The sequence below is a fragment of the Ptychodera flava genome, chromosome 6 (assembly GCF_041260155.1).
Source record: "Ptychodera flava strain L36383 chromosome 6, AS_Pfla_20210202, whole genome shotgun sequence".
In the NCBI taxonomy this organism is placed as follows: domain Eukaryota; kingdom Metazoa; phylum Hemichordata; class Enteropneusta; family Ptychoderidae; genus Ptychodera; species Ptychodera flava.
In genome coordinates this window covers 4,815,595-4,837,385 of record NC_091933.1, presented here as the reverse complement: position 1 = coordinate 4,837,385, position 21,791 = coordinate 4,815,595, and the positions used below count along the sequence as shown (strand labels likewise).

Genomic DNA, 21,791 nt, shown 5'->3' with positions numbered 1-21,791 from the left:
TAGTGATCATTTACCTATCTTTGTTAACTACAATATAGATACAATCCAACTGGCGAGAATCGGCATATCCGCAACAGTAAACCATCTTATTGGTGACACTCACAAACATCACATCAATGTGGGGAAGATGGTCCTTTAAGTTACTTTAGAATATTGTCTGCATTAACCGTACTTCAGATGTATATATTTGAAATATGAATGAAATTTCAACATACACAATTCTTAGTTAGGGTCACCTTTATACAGGGCAATGGTGATGAAGAAAACATACCACTCAGACTAACAGTAATATGCAGCATCACTACATCAAAATAGGGTAGAGATAGACAAAAATAGAATCCAACAAATACCACAGTTGTCGCCATAGGTGGCTGTAATCCTCAGATCATGAAATCGAACAGACTGTCCTATAGTTTATGAATCTTTTGTATGGATAGAATTTAACAGTAAACTTACTTTAGCTACAGTGGTATTAAATACTGAATTTTCAAAAATACCTAAATAAGGGTAGAATTTGCAAGCTGTGTACATCAGGCCAACAAAAAGTAGGAAATCATCATGAATTCCACAATCTCATTTACAAATGAGCGTTAAAATGATGTGTAGGAGAGTGAGAAAAAACGTGCAACAGCTTTCCATATTTCACCTTTATGCTGCAATCCTTATATCAGAAAATGGATATGGTTGTAAAGTAATTTGCATCTCTAATGTCCTTCAACAGGTAAATACTTAGTATTTGCCATGTGAAATGATATGAACTTAATTTCTTTATACAGTTAAAACCACCATTCTTATAAAAACTTTTGTATAAAAATACATGAATATTAATGAGCAGGTATAGAATATAGCATTGTGTCGAGCAAAAGTCACAATGTAGAGCATTTAAAATAATTAATAATAATTTTAGTTGTCCAGATATATAAAAATTTGTGGATGGGCAGAAAAAATTATAGTCACTTTGTCAATATATTTCGTTTTATTCGTTGTAGTGAAAGCGGTTATTCAGTGACGGAAGTTGAAGTACCTCATACTATCACAGAGTGGATTGGAAGTGGATTTTGTACTTCATCTGATAAAGGTGTTGGCGTTTCTGAAACAGCTAAACTGAAAGCCTTCCAGCCCTTCTTCCTGTCCTACACACTGCCATATTCTGTGATCCGAGGAGAGAAAGTACCCATTTTGGTCACGGTGTCCAACTACCTGTCACAGTGTCTCACAGTGAGTGCAAAAGTCACAAGTTATTTTTCATAATATTAGTAGTGCTACCCGTGCTTATAGGCAGTTTCTATGGATCTCCAGCTCTCATATCTACAAACAGACAAATCAATAACTGTTTTCAGAATTTGGAAATTCCCAAATGTCCCATAGACCTGGTAATGTATTACCTTGAATGAAAATGATTATTGGACCAGTTTAATGTAATATTCGTAGTCGCCTATTTTTCATACAGTTAACTAGATAACTAGTACCAAATAATAATAATAATAATAATAATAATAATAATAATAATAATAATAATTTAGCAATAATGTACCCCTCTCGCCCCATAATAGACTCAATCACATTTTGCTTGATATAATGTTCGAGGCAAAGCCGAGTACATTATGGAATGCAAAGTTTGCTTGAGTCCATTTTTGGGTGGAAGGGATTATAAATTATAATATTACCATTATTTTGTTGTTTTCGCAATGTAAGTGAATTTGTAGATGGTAAAAAAATCCAGGAAAACTATGGTGAATAACCGGATACATTATCAGTAATAATCTCGGAGGATAATGTCACAAAATTCACTGGTATTGACAAAGCTACAATATAATATGATATGAAGATATTTCTTTTAGCTAGGTATATTTCTAATTTAATATGCGTCTTTTGCATTTCTAATATCAGTGTTAATTTTTATGCAGCGTCTTTGACGAGTGTTTGTAAGTACATTTAGTATTTATCGAAATAAATCGTAGAAAATGAATGTAAGTAGAGGCAATAACCAATATGAATTGATCACAGATTTACGTACAGCTCACCTTTTTAGTACCTTAACCGAGACAATGAGCATTGTCTCCCAAATAACACAAGAATGTCATGTATTATTATGAACGAACTCATACTACAATATATTATGTTTATTCATCTTTTGGAGGGGTGTATTACGAGAATGTGTCAAAATAATTAGGATTTTAGTTCAGTACTAGTAATATAACTTTCTTTTATTCGGAGAGACTTTTTTTAAAGATCATTCTATTCCGTTGTTTACAGTACTTCATACGAGTTGCCCATTTGCAGATTGGCTTAAATAATATGGATTTTCAGTTACATCATACCAGTATATTGATGGCGCAAATATTGAAACCTAATTGGTCGAGACGTAAAAACAACCATTCTATATTAAAATATAGCACAGTTAGGATAGGCTCAAGCTCTTAGCTCGAGGAAAAAATCCCTTTTTGACGTTTCACATCAGAATTTCAATGTATCAGTAGTATGATTTGATGTGGTAGCAATAAACCACCCAGGCAATAGATATGCTTCTTGATTTTGACAATTTCACTCTATATATTACTTATATTCAGGACTGGTCAAAGTATTGAGGTATTTCATTGCTTGGTTTTGTTAATTGCTTAAAACATATTATTGTGTAAGTATCAATGATCGAGAGGTGAGTACATTAATTCATGAGAATAGGCATAACAGGTCACAAGGTCACAGAACACTGCACAACACTTTTCTGTTATGTACTTCCCCAGCAAGTAATCATTGTTCATCAAAGTCGTACCTCATGGGCAATGCTTTTACAGTATTAAAACTGGTTCCTTATTAAAGAAACTTGTAATTTGATTCAATTCATCAGATTGAATTGAGACTTTCGTTGTCAAATGACTTTGAAAGCCTGGAAGATTCTCCTGCAAAGAGGGTTTGTGTTTGTGGAAGTGAATCTACAACTGTCAGTTATCGCATCGTCCCAAACACACTTGGTGAGATTCCCATCGCTGTGCGGGGAGAGTCTGTCAATGGAGCTGAGAGGTGTGGTAATGAAGCTGTGATGAGTGATAAAATTGGTGCCAGGGATGCACTCTCTAAGACTCTTTTGGTAGAGGTGAGACTTTCAAATACACGATTTCAGTTTACAACTGTTTGTTTGTTTAAGTGCAAATAAAAAAGTTTGTGTGCATTAAAATTCTCACTAAAGTCGATCCAGCTATCATTAACATCTTGTTATCCATTGCTCTATGGGGTACTCCAATAGAAAAGGTGTACTGGTATATGTGCCGCCCGAATTGGTCACATTTTCACGAAAAAATCCTTAAACATGGGTCGATTTTTCATATGAAAAAATCCTACGTATTGGTCGATAGCAAAGCAAATATCCCATGCTTTAGGAAAACCTTCTCATGCAACAGAATAAAGGTGAACATTCCCCAAATTTGTAAAGCAAAAGCCTCACAAGGGTTCACATTTGGGTAGATATGTTTTCGACTTGGGTAGCACACTCATGTGTGAAAATATCAGGAGTATCCCTCCCGACATCCGCTGTTTTTTTTAAATCGGAATTTTCCTTTTATATATATATATATATATATATATATATATATATATATATATATATATATATTTCTTTTGGTTTTAGCCTGAAGGAATCGAAGAGGAGTACACCATTAGTTCTTTCTTTTGTCCAAAAGGTTAGCGTTGTTAATATATTCTCATAAATAAAATCGAATCTACTATTCCTTTGTTCCGATACAAATGACCTCGTCATGTTCATGTACATCATAAGTTACATTGTGGCTCTCAATAACTAAACTAAACAATACTGACTATAAGTAAGAATAAAACTCTATAAACATTAAAAATACTTTCACCTTGAACCTGTTCATCGCAAGGCCCTGTCATCATGGAGAACATGGGTTGAGACGACGGCCAAGATTCATACTCATGAAAGCTTCAGGTATCTTGTTCTTGCAAGGAGACTGTGAATGTCGTATGTCCACTGGCCTAAATAGTGACATTGTTATTTGACGATCAACAATCTATGTTTGACTTTCTATCCTTGAGGTGCATTGTACCTTAGTATTACAGAAAAAAACAATGTCACTTTTTAGGTATACAGTCATATGTAGTCTAAATATGCCCATATATGGTCAAAGGGGCGTTCCTTGGAATTCAAAATGCCCATGTAAGGGCGCTATTTTAAAAAGTGGCCACCCGCTTAAAATCTGTGATTGGTTAGATTTTCCCTTTCCATGGTAACTGTGGCAAAATGGGAACAGGTGACAGTGTACCTTTAAGATCATGTCTCATGATTTCAAATCAGAATGGCTGCATGCATCATTAAACTTATATTTTTTGAACTCTAGATGAAGCCAATGATGTTTATGAAAGCAGAATCAGACTTGAAGTGCCTGATAATGTTATTGATGGATCTGCCAGGGCTACTCTCTCTGCCATTGGTGAGTTTTACTCAGTGAATTTTCCATAGCATCATTCACAAATTTAGCGTCAACAACAGAAACATGGACGCAAAATTGCTGGAATATCACAAGTACAGCATTTTCTGCCTATGAGAAATCACAAGTAACTCTTTCACTGGGTATTGTCCAGTGTAAGTATTTTCTCTAAATTTGTGGGATTAGATGTTACTGTCATTAAATGCTTTTGGCAACTACATGTGTGGATAAACATTGCATTTCCTACATATGTACATCAGAAAGACTTTTTGTATTATTGTTTTATCCATTTGTAACTTATGCACACCTGTATCTTATAACAGATGCACACCTCTTCATGTAAATGAGTTTGCGCTGTCTGCTGCAGCTCACAAGTAATCTTGATTTTACTATTATTTTAGGCGTACTTTTACTTTCTTCAAGTTATCACTTCTTCTCTTTACTTGTAAACATCCATGGTTAACCCTGATCAACTGGATGAAAATTTTATTTCAAGGCTCTATTTTTACTGGAACAGAAAAGGTCATCTTTCCCAAAAATGTCCCTGCTTAAGAACTTTTCTCTCACCTGTTGGACAATTCTAACACTGTTTTGTTGTTTTGTTGGTGTAACTAAGACCTCCACGAACTCCACTTACAGACAATCAATGTTCAGCAAATCTGAAATTTTGGCAAACCATAAGTCATTCATGGATAATTTTAATGTTACAATAAAGGATGACCATAATAAGTTGCCTAGCGTATACTGGATACCAAAGCTCCACAAAACACCATACAAAGCTAGGTTTATCGCAGGATCTTCAAAATGTTCAACAACAGAGTTATCGAAGATACTGACTTCTGTTCTTTGTACTGTTAAACGGGGACTTCAAGCATACTGTGATATTGTCTTTTCTCGGAGTGGTATAAATCAAATGTGGATGTTAAAAAATTCGAAGGAACTCTTGGAAAATTTGAAATCAAGATCTGTTTCAAAAATAACATCTATTAAAACTTTCGATTTTTCCACATTGTATACCACAATACAACATAATAAATTGAAAGAACGCTTGAAAAACATCATCAACCAAGCATTTTTCTACAAAAACGGTTCACGCCGTTACAAATATGTAGTATAAGGGTATAATTCTACATATTTTGTTAAAAATACTACTAACGCTAAAGTGTTTTATACCGAGAAACACATTATCAGTATGCTTGATTTCCTCATCGACAACATATTTGTAGAATTTGGACGACACATTTTCCAACAGTGTATAGGAATTCCTATGGGCACTAACTGTGCTCCCTTGCTTGCAGACTTGTTTCTGTTCTCATATGAGGCAGAATTTATCCAGAACTTAATTAAACAGAAAAAGGTCTCTGTAGCTCGAACTTTCAAACTAACATATAGATACATAGACGATGTTATTTCTATGAATAACTCTGAATTCAGTAAATATCTCGCTATGATTTATCCTCCAGAATTGGAGATTAAAGAAACCGTCTTTTCTGCTTCATATCTGGACATTTTACTTGAATTTGACTCTAATGGTCACCTTTCTACTAGGCTATATGACAAGAGAGATGATTTCAACTTTAGTATCTTCAATTTTCCACACCTCATAAGTAATATTCCACTCTCCCCAGCTTATGGGGTATACATTTCCCAGCTTATTCGATATGCTAGAGCATGCAGTTCATATGGTGATTTTGTAGAGAGACATGGTCATCTCTCTTACAAACTATTAAAACAAGGTTACACCAGAGAAAGACTTGTCTCTACATTCAAACGCTTTTTTGACAGGTATCGCAAGCTGGTAGATAAATACAATATCTCTCTTCGACAAATGATCACTGATGGCATCGGTGACATTGGGCCTTAGTTAGCGACCACTACCTATCTGACTTATAGATTGATATATGGCGGGTGCCACATGTGGGGCAGGATGCGCTTACTATTTTCGAAACACCTGACATCACTTCTTGGTCTTCTGGCCAGAGGTCCATATATCTTTCTTTCATATTATGACTTTGTTTGTGTACCGTCTATTTACTGTTTGTTCTGTGCTGTTTTGTGTCTATGTTTACAACTATTGTCTTGCGAATTCTGACCTACTGTCATTGGATTATGGATTGGTATGATTGCGATTATTTTACACCAAGCGTGCCCTTTCCCGATTAGAGTGACAATGGCACAAAATCCTCAACTGCTAGGTGCTTTTTTGCTGAACTGTAGATCTATTCGAAACAAAACAGCAAAACATCACTGGGTTTGTCACTGACAAAATCATCAATTTAGCATTGTTCATTGAAACCGGATTATCACAGGATGGAACCAACCATTTTATTATGGGTTAAGTCACCCCTTGTGGTTATCAATTGCTTCATGTTCCAAGAAAAAAGGAAAAGGTAAAGGTGTGGTATTACTGAATAAAGTAAACGTTGGTCTAAGAGTTACCAAGGTGGAGAGGCCTCCTACATTCAAATCAGAAAAGTGGAAGATTTTTGTCGTTAACAGGCCATCATCTTCCAAGAAGAGTGGTCTAACATCCGCAGGGTTTCTTGATGAATTTTGAACTTAATTTCAAATCTTTCCTCCCCTTCTTTCCTCAATGGTGTTAATTACCGGTGATTTTAACATACATATTGATCACCCAAACGATCACGATTCTCGCAGATTTAATAGTTGCATTACTTTGCAAACCTTACTCAGCCTGTTGCCCATCCAATACATCAATATGGTCATGTTTTAGATGTTGTGATCACACCGTCATCTGAGTCAATTGTCGAGCCAATTGATGTCACCATCCAGTAAACTCAGATCACTTTGCTGTCCCCTTCAAGCTACAGTTGAAAAAGCCTGTCCCCAGAAGAAAACTGTCGCTGTGAGAAAATATGAGCAAATTGACATGACATACTTTCGCCACGTTCTACAGGTCTCTTTTGTAATTACCAACCTACCACAGGAATTACTCACAAAGTACAATAACACATTATCAACTCTTGTTGATAAACATGCACCGTTAAAGACCAAAACAGTGACGATCAAAAAGACACACAATGGTTTACAGAAAAGATCAGGTATGAGAAACAAAAAAGAAGAAAAGCAGAAAGACAATGGAGAAAGACACGCTTGACAATAAACATGGATGTCTACAAAAATCAGTGTAAGACTATTCATCAACTGATTGATTCCAGTAAGATTTAGTACCACACCTTTAATCAGAGAAAGGCAATCTAACCAAAACGCTCTATTCTCAGTAGTTAGGTCATTACTCCACAATTCCAAGGAAACGGTATCGCATTCTCAACCCTATTTGGCCTATTCTCTGGCTAACAAAGTCTCGGATTTCTTTGATGGAAAAATTAGGGAAATCAGTTCTTATCTTCAATTTTTTCTGAACAAATCACCATTTTCGCCATCGTCAGTATCACAACCTACTGATGACAAGAAAGAAATCATCAAGAAATTTGTAACTTTCAGACCAGCAACTGAAGAGGAGGTTAGAGATATCATAAACAAGTCACCCAAGAACAATCAATAAATCACTCTTTCGGCAATGGCTTGACATTTTACTGCCAGTCATTACCAGAATTGTCTACCTTTCGATATTTACCAGCGTCATTCCAGAACTCTAAAACTGTCACGATTACTTAAATTCTAACGAAGTCAACTCTCGATCAAGATATCCTGAAGAATTCCCTATTTCCAATCATCCATTTATTTCCAAGGCAATCGAGCGAGTGCTCGCAGCACATATTACATAGCATTTGAATCTAAGCAATCTCGCCGAAAGTATGCAATCAGCTAACATGCCATTCTATACACATACAGTGCGCTTAATCGAATTCAAAATGATAATTGTACTGGCACTTGACCAAGGCGATGCTGCCATTTTAGTAAAACTAGATTTAGCAGATGCATTCGACCGATTGATCACTCTACACTACTATCACGTTTGGCAGATGACATGGTAGTGTCGGACAAAGCGTTTGCTTGGTTCACACTGTACCTCACTGACCGTTCACAATCGATTAATAATAATAATAATAATAATAATAATAATAATAATAATAATAATAATAATAATAATAATAATAATAATAATAATCTTTATTACCCTTAATCATATTAATAGTATAATTCAGTAATGAATGTACATCTGAGTTGTGCTGTGATAAAGGGTAAACGGAAACGGAAAATAGCAAATGGTAGTCTAGTCCGTTCCCAAAGCCATTTGATGTTAAAGCAAGAAAAAGAAGAAGAAACAAGAAAACTGAAGTATATCGAGGGTAGTGAACGCGAAAGTAGCTGGACTGCAAAGTAACCTAATAGTAACACAGTAACTAAGTGAATAAAAGAACAACTACATTAATAAATATATAACTAAATAGATACATTACGAATAAGTAGAAAGACGTAAATGTAAATCAGCAGTCAATTAACATGATACTATTACATATCTGTGCACGACATTATACCACGGAAATATGTGGGGACTAAAATTAACAGCTTTCTCATGTAAATTTTGGAAGTGCTTTCTTATGGGACATATGGCTCAGCCTGGTATTTTATGCAAAGGTGAAAATTGTACAAAATGGTTCATAGTTGACTAAAATTATTTTTACTCGTTAGACATTCACGAAAATATATTTTTGATGTTTTGATATTACACCATTTGATGGTAAAAGTTTGAGACCCAATAAGCTATGTGACTGAAACACAACACCACTACCTCATTGCATGATCTGTAGTGTATAGAAGTTAATTTCATGAGTGACGAGGTGATATTCTAAAGTTGGCTTTCAATAGCAAGACTTGTGAAAATTACTTCTATACCTACAGATCATGCGCTGAGGTTGTGGCGTTTTGCTATTGTATAATTAGAAAATGGACATTTCAGCTATGAAAATATGCTGTCAATATGGGCTACTATTTCTCATTTGCAGATAAGTATGTAATTACCATTTTTATTTTGCTAGCAGCATTGCCATTAATGGGAGTACAAGTGCGTAAGTATTTTCATCATTAAAGACAGGGTAAGAATATCATCAAAACACTTGGATTACCTGTCAAAAATAACTTGTCAAATTTTCATACCAGCTTGCATATTGACATCATTGGGATAATATGCTGATGTGAATTAAGTTATCATTTCGCCATTATTTGAAAAATTACACCTGATTCACTATATCTGATATTTCTTTGTGATACTACATAATTCTATGGGAACAGATAAACTCTAAGTTTAATGTTATTTTAGGAAGAGTTAATCTCCGGTACTTGCTTTACTAATTTGTATACATCCCCCAGAAAAGCGTCAAAGTCAATCCAGGATAAATATGTATGTGTATAATAATTTCAGTTAGGGAGCCTTCAGTAATTACAGTGGGATGGACAAGGGGAATTCCGCGCATACTTGTACTGTAAAACGTGACCCTCCCCTATCCTTGTGTCTAAAATGTGACCCTCCCCCTTGTCCGGCATTCTAAAACTTGACCCTTCCCAAATTACTGCAGTATTCTTCCCATGAATAACTAAACACAGTATCAGCTAATTTACGTAACTATTAGAGTAATTGTTATATAAGTTACAGATAAAAATTAAAGGGGAAGATTAGCATTTGAGGACGGAGGGTTGCAATTTATCATGCATTAGCATTTTTTAAGGGTCATGCATTTGCGGGAGTCTATAAACTATAAATAGTTTTTCCGATACAAAAATATGTAAATCTGTGTATTTATTTCAGCTTTGTTATTCATATTAATGTACTTGATTAGATTAGGGTGGTAACAAATGGACGTGTGTGCAAAAAATTTGATTTTGGAATTTCACCAAAAGTTTGATTCACTATACATTGTAGTCTATGATGAAACTATAAATATTTTTTTCAATACAAAAATTGGTAAATCTGTGTACTCATGTACTCTTGATTATTCATATTAATGTACTTGATTATACTAGGGTGGTTACAAACGGATGTGTGAACAAGAAAATGTATTTTGGAATTTCATCGAAATATTGATTCATTATACATTGTAGTCTATATGAAAACTATGATCAATTTTTGCCAATATAAAACAAAAGTCTGTGCATTTATAGACATTTGATTATTGATAGACACTTTGCCATCTGTCCCATACATTTTTTCTCTTGTCTTTCATCAGTTTTAAATGTTCAAGGTGTTTAATGTAGGATACAACTGCACCTTCTTTGCTTGCGAAGCTTGTCGATAATATTTATGTATTTACAAGAATCGATGTATTTTATCGGCAATTTCCTATTCAGGAAATATCAAATGGACATTCAAAAGTTTTGCCGTAAAATCATCTCATGTGACCCTCCCCCTAAGAGAGGTTTATAAGGGTTATGCTCCCCCTTTCTAAGTTTTCTAAAAAGTGACCCTTCCCCCAATTCCACGGTTCTGTAATTACTGAAGGCTCCCTTATACAAGACTGGAAACTGTTATTCTAGGACTTTTATAGGTGCTGTACATAATACAATACGGGGCCTAGCACCTGTGCTACTCATGTCATTGATTCAAGTACACCACAAAGTAGGTAGACACTGTACAGCTGATTAGAGTGCCGCCTAGCTAAGTCTGTGAGAAATTGTTGTAATTATGAGAGGCCTGTACTCGAAATATCTCACTATGCAGAATTGTCAGAATTAATTCACGTACCATACGGCTGCCTAGGGTTGAATACAATATAAGGTCCTCATTGTACAGAGCCTAGGCGCGGGTGTATATAGGTATAAATAATGCATCAAAAAACTTTTCTGACATCCACACTTCATGTAAGAAAGAAAATTCTTCCTACCGTTCAGCTCTTTCACTGATTCACTGTGTGTCTATGATGAGATTACATGTTGACACAGTGTCGAACAGGGAATTGCTACATTTGCACAGGAACAAGTTCAACTCACAATCCCCTAAACCCCTAACCCTAACCGCATATGCTGGACACCAGTATTTTGTAGTAAACAAGTCATCTCACTTTACAACTTACGTTCAGCTATGTTCTAGAATATCTTCTCGTGTAAATTACATCTTTGAAATGCTCATTTTATGTACTATATTTGAAACAATATTTCATATTCCGAGTGTACAGTGGCTAGCTCACTTCCACGGCCAGATAGTTCCACAATCAATCACTCTACGAGAACAGAGAGCATCATGAACTATATTCGCTATGGTTTTCCTGAAAGTTCCACTGCAAGCTAATCAAGCTGTTGGAGTAGACACTCATTCCGTCACAACTGAGCACGTTTCCATAACAAAACGGTCGAGGTCTGCAAGTGCATGAGAGAGCAATCCAGAGCATGCCATGACTGATTTCACGAACTTAATTGCGCATGCTCATATCAGCAGACTAAAAGATGCGAGACGTAGTAATTTAACGCAACGCAGAGAACGCAGAGTGGCTTTAGGCATTCTGTGTGAGTAATGCACAAATTCGGATTAAGACTGGCCGACTTACACACCAAATTCATACAGTCGCATTAAATGGGGAAATTTGCTTTTTAACACAGTGATATAACCTTGAAATACTGAAATTTTACTGTATGCAAGAATAACCGTACAAAGCCATGGTTAAAAAAACCAACAGCGTTGATTTCAGAAGCCTGAATCTTAGCCTCATCTTGAAGCAACATAACATCGTTCGTGTGTCCATAGCTACTATGGCTTTGTTCAGTACAACTTTATATCCCTTTTCTTACCTAAAATATCTTAAAATCCTATGGCAATCGATTAAACAATAGAAAAAGAACGATGAACACCAGGTACAACAAAGCGAGTTCTCAGAAAAGATGTATGTGAAAAGTGACTGCTTCAAGTAGAAAACGTCTGCTAAGTGACAAGATATCGCGTATGTGTAGCACAGACGTTCGGGACGGCAAACTACACTTACAAATAGTCATAATTACGTATGATATTTTCTTAGATATCATTGATTTTTTTCCCGGAAATTTAAACAAGCAGCCTGTAAAAATATCATATAAGATTTAGCAAATGACTTTGATATTAGAATATTTGCACCAGTAAGAGAATGACTTGCTATAATTTATGACGTAAACAAAATAATGATGTCTCTTCCTCTTTTTTATATTATTCCCTGACACGATTTCTTTAAACCTCATAAATAACTGTATCAAAGAAAATCTACTCATTAATTCTAGGGTAGAACGAGGAAGTAGAATAGTCGTCCGCGAAGAATTGTTTTCTTAAAAATTACACTAATTTGGCATGTTTCTCAGATATAATGCAACAAATTTATCGGGAAAGCTCAATAACCTTCATTAGCATAGCCGTAGCCTGGGGGTGGGTGGGGCAGCTTTTTTCTTAAAAATTACACTAATTTGGCATGTTTCTCAGATATAATGCAGCTAAATTATCGGGAAAGCTCAATAGCGTTATTGGATCACTAAATAATAGTTTTTGCCACTACTCTTGTGATTTAGCCCATGTAAGTGTAAGCATTAGGAATATTACAAGGAGGCACCGTGGACTAGTGGTTAGGGTAACGGACTCACTATCGGAGGATGGTGGGTTCGAGACCCGGTTCAAGTCCCGGTAGATCCAGAGTAGCGGATTCACTGTCGGAGGACGGTGAATTCGAGACTCTAGCTCGGTGTTGTGCCCTTGAGCAAGGCACTTTACTCCTAAGTGCTCCATTGGGGTAGTGGGTTTATGGGTACCTAATCCTGTAAATGGGCTAGCGCCCGTTGGATGATGGACTAAATAAAAAAAAAAATATTGCATGGATCGGCTCAGATATGATCCGCTGAACAACTGAGAAATTTTTTGTGTTTTTTTCATTTCACAGAGAATGGTAAGACTTACCATTGCTAATCAATCAACAGGAACTATAGACCTACTTTATTTCATATAAATATAATTCTTTAAGTCCCTGATCAATTGTATGCAAGATGATGATAATATAGTTACTTATGCCCCTAAACTTGTAATAATAATAATAATAATAATAATAATAATAATAATAATCAGTAAGCACTTATAAAGCGCAACATATCCACCGACGTGTTCAAAAGCGCTGAAACAAAATTGAGAAAAAAGCAAGAAAATAAAACCAAAAATGTTCAAAACTACAAGAAAGCAACAGTACAAGATGGCAAAACAATAAAGGAGAGTAAAAACGTCACTTAAAAACAATACGCATGCGTAAAAAGGTGGGTTTTAAGTGGTGCTAAATATGGTGCTAAATGAGCTTATGCTCGATCACCACATTATTTTCAGTCGAGTACATCAGCAAGAAAATGCTTTTGGCCAGACTGAAGACTTACGTTATGGCTGATATAGAGTAATGAGATCGCAGATGTAAACAGGTGCTGAGGCATGGATTGCACTAAATGCAAGGAGAAGAATCTTGAATTCAGAGAAGATTCTGTTTTATCGGTAACCAATGAGGAGAACGAAGAATTGTTACTTCCTGGTCTTTGCAATGAGTCGCACTGCGATGTTTTGAACCTGTTGTAGTTTGTTGAGGCTGGCTTTGGATATACCAAAAAAAAAGACCATTTCCTATATCTAGTCTAGAATATACAAAGGCGCCCGTGAATAAGGTGTATGGTTGCTTCCCGGTTCAAATACTTCCGAATTCTTCCAATATTTCTGATGGGGTACTTAGTTTGCAGTTTTGCATACCTAGTTGACATGGTCTTCCACACTTATGCAGTTTACTATCCAATATAGCCCCATGTAATTTTTGATGAAACTATTTCGTTATTAACGATACTGGATAAATGGAATTTTGATGCTTGGAAGAATTCTGGATGATCACAAGAATATTACGTCTGTCTTGTCAGAATTGAGCTTCAATAAGTTGTCACTCATCCATTTGTGGATTTCTGCCACTGTAGTTTCCATATTACGCATAGATTTAGTCATGTTTTTGAATTTACAGTAAAACACTGGTGTTGCAGTGAGTCATCTGCATACAGGTGAAAATTGACCTTATGGTGACGGATGATGTTACTGAGAGACGAAGTGTAGACGGTGAATAGTACTGCACCTAATACAGAGCCTTGGGAACATCCCATTGCAATGGTTGTGGTTGAGATAGGGTAACTTGGATATTAAAGTATTATTTATGTAGTTGTTCTTATTCACTTAGTTTGTTACTTAGCACTTTCAAGTCTTCTCTTACACGATTAGTGTTTTAAGTGATGAAGACTTATATTCAACTTTACATATATGTATATCATATTTAAATATATAATTTTCTACACTTTTTTATGGTTTTATATAATAAATTTTCGTAATGAGGGTGATATGTCAAGAAATAATTCATCAAATTTCATGAAACTTAGTATAAATGTTGAGCTCACATTGCTTTAAGATTAAATGAAAACATTTATCAGTGTCATTCAAATACGTAGCTAATTTGCGTATTTAATGAATTTTCCTGATTTTTGACCTATGTCAAGAAATACAGCATCAAATTTAATGAAACCTTGTACAGATGTTGATCTTTAAGTATTCTAATAGTGTGCGAAGACATTAAACTGTCTATGTAATGCCCAAAATATCAGCTTTTAAAATCAATCTCTATGCCTCGGAGGTAAGTTCTACCCATGTCGGACATTGAGAGTTGTGCGCTGTAGATAGTTATAAGCAAGTAAAAGTTTCAGGTGGGTGTGTACCCCAAAGTCAAGGCGGTCGAGTTTTTTCGCCTTTCCGAAGTTCAAACGAAGGTTTATCAAAGTATTTCACACCTCTAAAGCTCTCCTTAAAAAGAACTGAATTGCGAGGCATTCTGTTTACACAATGACCATACCGCTGAACTACCTCACTCGGTACTATTTCTCCACTGTCGAGTTTGAGTTGTCACCTCATAAGCGCTCAACTCGTCGCTCCTGTTTAGTTTCAATTGAACGCGGGAAATGTGGGAAGACCGTAGGGCGATTCACAATCCTGTGGGCGGTTGTACATTAGCGGTGTGGAGATAATGCTAAGCTTGCACGAATTCAACTGGTTTGTTTAATTTGCTGAAACTCACGTAGACATCCATCTAGTCAACTGCTAGAGGGACCGTGGTACCGACAATTACGCTGATCGACGCGGGTCACCGCGTATGGCTACTCAATATATTTGGCCGCAGTTTGTCAGACCTTTTATGAATTTATATATCTTCCGAAGTGACAATCACGCGATGCCTGATGAGCACGCACCCAATGGAAACTAACCATCATTTCAAGCGGCATCGTGACTGAACGGCGAGTATTAGTATTACTGTCAATATAGGTAACCGACCAGTGCCGAACAATGCCGGAGATCAACCGAGTAACATTTCCAGGCTGCGTGATCACGAAAAAAGAATCTGCTGTTGAAAACGTTCTTTTCATGCAGCTTTTTCAGAAATAGAAATGTAGCACATTTTCAAATCTCACATCGATACAATGCATAATGTGACAAAACAACCCCGGAGGAAACTTTTTAAAAAATAATGTTTTGGCATAGACACTTTAAGCAGTATAATATCAATTGATTGCTAATTTGCATATTTGATGAATTTTCATAATTAGTGTTATATGTCTAGAAATGCCGCATCAATTTGATGATACGTGGTACAGATGTTTATCTTCCAAGAGTGTTATGACATGCAAAGATATATAAAAGTACCATGTTAATGTACTGCTGATTTGCATATTTGATGAATAAAATAATCGCAATCATACCAATCCATAATCCAATGACAGTAGGTCAGAATTCGCAAGACAATAGTTGTAAACATAGACACAAAACAGCACAGAACAAACAGTAAATAGACGGTACACAAACAAAGTCATATTCATGAAAGAAAGATATATGGACGTCTGGCCAGAAGACCAAGAAGTGATGTCAGGTGTTTCGAAAATAGTAAGCGCATCCTGCCCCACTTGTGGCACCCGCCATATATCAATCTATAAGTCAGATAGATAGTGGTCACTAACTAAGGCCCAATGAATATTTGTAATTAGGCTGATATGTCAAGAAATTATTCATCAAATTTCATGAAACTTGGTACAGATGTTGAGCTCACCTTGCTGCAACAATGAATAAAGACACTTGGCAGTTTCATGTCAATAAATGTTTTATTTACATAATTAATGAACTTTCCTAATTAGAGTGGTGTGTCCAGAAATACTTCATCAAATTTGATGAAACTTGGTATAGATGTTGATCTCACAGTGCTGTAATACAATTCATTGTCACTTAGCAGTATCATTTATAAAATGCTATACAGGTGATAATCTGTCAGTATTATAATAGAATGCAAAAATGTTCATCAACATTGTGTCAATCAATTAGTGGCTTATTAAATGACCTCTTGTAATTAGGGTGGCAGTCCACATTGGTTTTACGTTTTCACCACCATGGGACTCATTCTTAATCACAGACCCAATCATTGAACAAGGATCTATCTCCTCTGCACGGACTCGTAATCAAAGTACCCATTAACAAGTTGGGACTGTGTCATCAACGATGACTTGTTAAGCTTCAAAAACACATATTGTACTAAATGTATTACACTCAATAGATCTTAATTTGATACACATCCATCACGCACTAAATATGTAATCTATGTCAACCATTGTGTTTTGTGTCATATTGCTTCCCACGTATAAGGTATACCAGTAGGCTAAGCTATGTCTTATAGTTGAACTCTTCCCAAATTCTTATTTGAAGGCCATAGAAATTGGAGCTTTATAATAGTACAATACGTGTATTTAATAAACGATCTGTTTGAGACAGATCCATCATGAAGTAAATATAAAGTATGTTGACTAATGCATATTTTGTGTCATGTGACCCTGATGAATGAGGTACAACCTAATATCCGTGTCTCAAAGGAATGTCTCATAGGTAAGCACGTCCAAAAATTTTAAGGAGGAGATGTTGATATTGACACTTAAAAGAAAAATTGTACACTGAGTCTAAATTCACAGACACCCCTGGAGGGGGGGGGGTGAATGCAGCCTTGCAGAACAGTATAAAATGCTATTCTACACGCGCTTCTCACAACCATTTCAGCCACTTGGATGACCATATCAGCTTATACTAATTTGCATATTTTATGATTTTTACCAATTACTGAAAGTTAACAGGAAGTTCTGAAACTTTAACAATAAGCACTTCTAGGGTGGAGAAAAATCAATGTAATTTCCATTTTCGTGGCATCTGCTTCCATTGGCAAGCATTTAGAAGTTCAAAGTGATTGCCAGGGAAACAAGTGACATAACACATATTCAATTTGAATATTTAAACCCTTGATGGCCTTATTGTTAAATAATTGGAGTGATCAAACCTTTTTGGTGGTGCTTTTTGAAAAAATAAAATATCTTGCCACCAAATGTTGTCATGGAAACAGGCTGCATGAGTATAAAGATCACTTTTGCTTATCACAACCCATCAAGAAACTCTTTCGAAATAGTTGTTGCATTCTCTGCCATTTTCAACGACATTTGACAAAAATGATATTTTGAGCCCAAAAATGGTTGCCATGGAAACATTGGGCAATAAAATGGACATCTTTTTTGTTCGCTTCTACCAAAAATAGCCCTAACTAAAATTTTCGTGAAAATCTGACCTATTATTATTATTCGCATTATGATAATTATAAGTATTTTTAAATTATTAAATTATTATTATTATTATTATTATTATTATTATTATTATTATTATTATTATTATTATTATTATTATTATCTGCATCATGCAAGCAAAATTTTCATTCTGATTTTAACAAAAGGAGTTGAACTCGCAAGTGATAGTAGGTATTGAACTAAAAGAGACATGAACGTAGATGTTTGATTGTCTGCATTTTGATTTTAAACCCGATCGAAGATGTAACCGAATTACCAACATGGACATATAAAAACTATATTTATTTATCTTGTAAAGTAGGGAAACATGACAGATTCTTGTTTCTCTTGCTACAGGTGACATAATGGGACCCACTCTGTCAGGTTTGGATAGATTGCTGACAGTTCCACATGGATGTGGAGAACAGAATATGGTATCTTTAACTCCGAATATCTTTGTTTTACAATACTTGACACAAACTGACCAGGTCACTGCAGAGATTGAGGAGAGGGCCTTGGCAAATATTAAAAGAGGTATGTTTGCGTAATTGGTTTACAAGGATATTTTTGCTTTTCAACCATGACAACACAAAACTACCAACAACGTCTTTTATGTCAGATTTAACTATTAGATATTGTTTTAACCCAATAATTTGAAAATAACTTTCATTCTTCAGCTGCTGTTTGATAGGATTAAAAGCAATGTGCATTGATGTAATTGGTTGCAACTGGTATGTCATCTTTTGCTTTACAGGTTATCAGCGAGAATTGAGATACCGACATAACGATGGCTCATACAGTGCATTTGGTAAGAGAGACCGAGAAGGCAGTACATGGTGAGCATTAAAACACTTACAGGCAGCATATTCATATAAAGCATCTTACAGGTGCCGCCAACTTAGCTGTTCGAGCTAAAAGCTCTTCGTGTGAAGTTTTTAGCGGGTTGGAAAATTTCGAAACTAATCGGCTGGCGGGGAGAAAATATCAACATTTACTGTTGGCGGAGAAGAAATTTCATTACTTTCAATGGGCGGGGAGAAATTTTTTGACAGTGGGCACCGGAAAATACGTAGAGGGAGGGGAAAGCAGCGTGCTTAATAGAACTTGAGGAGAAATTAACCGCCTAACTTAGAGGAGAGCAATGCTCCAATGTATACTGCTAACTGCTCGCATGGTTTTGTGTTGATCTTGGTTGCCTAGTGGGCATCTAGTCGGCGATGGGGAATTTCAGTACTGAGGAGAGGGCAGCGGGAAGCTCAAATTGTTGTGGGGAGTGGGGAGTGGGCAGACTGTATATACCGGAGGGCAGTGGGCATCAAAATTCTGTGGGCGGGCACATTTTCAGTGTATACCAGTGGGAGGGCAGTTACGAACAGCTCTTACTTTCCCCTCCAAATTTTAGGTCAGGGTCAAAAATAAGAAAAATCGGTATATCAGCCTTCAAAACATGTTTTGTGACGATTTTGAGAAATTCATGAAATTTACCAGCTGGCGGCACCTGATCTTAGATTCAAAAGAAATAATCTTCCTGCTTTTCCTAACGGGTGATTAAGGTAGCTGTCTACCAGATAGACACTTTCTGATTTTGATTTTGCCTGTCAAAATTCACTTTGATAACACTTTAATAACATTCTGATGCTCTGAGAACTATTCATAATACGGCGCGTACCTTACCGACTTTGATCGAATTGTAAAAACCGTCAGAAAAAGATCAGTTCGCAAAGGGAACAAATGAGGATGTCTGACTTTATCAGGTATGCAGACTATAATCAGAAACGGACGTTATGTTTTGGTGTTGGTGTTTCAGAGGAGCGCCCTCTGTGCAATAACTTGATGCAAAATTTGCTAGGTTTTAGACGGGACACTACATTTCATCTTGCAATTGGCAGTTAAGCAGTGCAGTTACTATTGCAATGATAATGATGGCACAATATGTCCCTTGTTAAACACAAGAGGTTATTGTCATGGTAAAAATTGCCACTTTATGTCCAACATTTTTACACATTAAACAGAAAATCTATACCTGCAGGGTCTAACATCGTGTACGTGTGTGAACTGTTTTCATCAGAGGGTAAACTGACCATAGTGGTCGTAAAAACGTATGTAGCAAGTAACAATTAATTCTATTGTATCCTTTACTTTTACTTATCATGAATACAGTTTTTAATTTTAACCCCTGGCGCGAAAGCAAGGGCTCTGCCTATATGATATTATCTGCCAATGATGTTTCATTTTTCTCCATTTATATAATTATGTTTTCATAGGCTAACGGCATTCGTAGTGAAGTCGTTCGCTCAATCTGAAAAGTTCATTACTATTGATGGGGAAGACCTTGCTCTAAGCATCGATTGGCTTAAGAAGCAACAGAATCCAGAAACTGGCTGCTTCATCAAGCGCGGAAGTGTTCACAACAAACGATTAAAGGTGTCGTACATTTAGAATTGATCATTTTCCCAAATTTATTATACGTCATTGTTCAGAAACATTGCTATGGTACTACTGTCATTGCAACTGTTTTTAACAAATATTTGACTTGTGGCATTTTCTTGACAAGAAGTTGTTTGCATAACAATGCAGTAGCCATGAAAGCTCATTGAGCTTATAATTCATCATTAAATACAGGATTGTGCATGCGACACTGATTACTGCCAAAGGAAATTTTGACAGACTCTGCCTATTTTCCTGTTTTGTGTACCTTTTCTTGCCAATACATCTCTTCTGATTGTGATACTCATGATACTTACATACAGGGTGGAGTATCGGATGAAACATCTCTTACAGCGTTTGTTCTGATTACATTGTTGGAAGCAGGCATTCCAGAAGATGTAAGTGTATCTTGCTTGGTATTTGTACGTTATTCAGACTTTGTGTACAATTTTTATACAACTTTCGACCTGCATCAAATTTACTGTTAGAGACTAGCTTACCTTTGTTGTGTACCTCTGCAAAAACTGTGCTAGGGGCACTGATGAATAAAGTAAAGTAAAAATGTAGATTATTGTGTTGTACTTAGCCATTTGAGTGACTTACAGAAAGAGTAAGAAGTCCCAGGCCAGCCATATGGCGAAATGACTAGCAAAACAGCTAGTCGTTTGATGAAATTGTAAAGAGTTTGGTTAATAACTTCGCTATTTGGGAATAATTTCGCTATTTGGGAGTCAAACACGTAAACACCAGGCCGACATAATTTTGCTTCAAGAAATGGCTGGTGATTTTCTCCCTTACTCCTAGATCATTATTTTTCCATTGAAAAGATAACCTTTTCACGAAGATAATCTGATCTTTGAGGTACAATTTAAATTTAGTTTATAACTAAGAATGCTCACTTCATTTTCCACCAAAGTAATTTTCTATTTATTGTCTTGCTGTCCAAGGACATAAGTGTACGGAGAGCTCATGTTTGTTTGATACGCAAAACGGACAACATCCCTGCCCCATACACCACTGCCATAGTCTCCTATGCTCTTTCCCTGGCAAATAGATACAGGAAGGACATGTTGGAGATACTCAAGAACATTGCCATCAGATCTGGTAAGCATAAACAGCTGATATACCTTGCCTGTTTTTGTGAATTCTAACTGGTTCAATGAACCTGGCAAAATTCTGTAATCACAGTACTTATATTTTTACTCTTTAAAGACCCAATATAGCTGTATCTTTTAGGATAATTTTTGTGATTTTACTTCCAAACTAAAACAGGATGTACTCATTAAGGGGTGATTATACAAGTATAATAAACTGTCGACTGGGACTTCATGTGCAATTTAGAGCAAGAAAGAT

The 21,791-nt window shown here is 35.9% G+C and overlaps 1 protein-coding gene across 4 annotated transcripts in view; it reads left to right on the top strand.

The window, feature by feature from the left end:
• Positions 1 to 21,791, top strand: part of LOC139134655 (alpha-2-macroglobulin-like) — a 154,517-nt gene that overhangs the window by 113,291 nt on the left and 19,435 nt on the right. For all 4 annotated transcript variants that reach the window (XM_070701615.1, XM_070701613.1, XM_070701614.1 and 1 more), the window contains exons 16-24: positions 990 to 1,218; positions 2,849 to 3,094; positions 3,626 to 3,677; positions 4,353 to 4,445; positions 18,369 to 18,545; positions 18,766 to 18,847; positions 20,276 to 20,435; positions 20,762 to 20,836; positions 21,386 to 21,542. In XM_070701615.1, the coding sequence (XP_070557716.1) occupies positions 990 to 1,218; positions 2,849 to 3,094; positions 3,626 to 3,677; positions 4,353 to 4,445; positions 18,369 to 18,545; positions 18,766 to 18,847; positions 20,276 to 20,435; positions 20,762 to 20,836; positions 21,386 to 21,542 (1,271 nt within the window). The remainder of the gene's footprint in view (positions 1 to 989; positions 1,219 to 2,848; positions 3,095 to 3,625; positions 3,678 to 4,352; positions 4,446 to 18,368; positions 18,546 to 18,765; positions 18,848 to 20,275; positions 20,436 to 20,761; positions 20,837 to 21,385; positions 21,543 to 21,791) is intronic.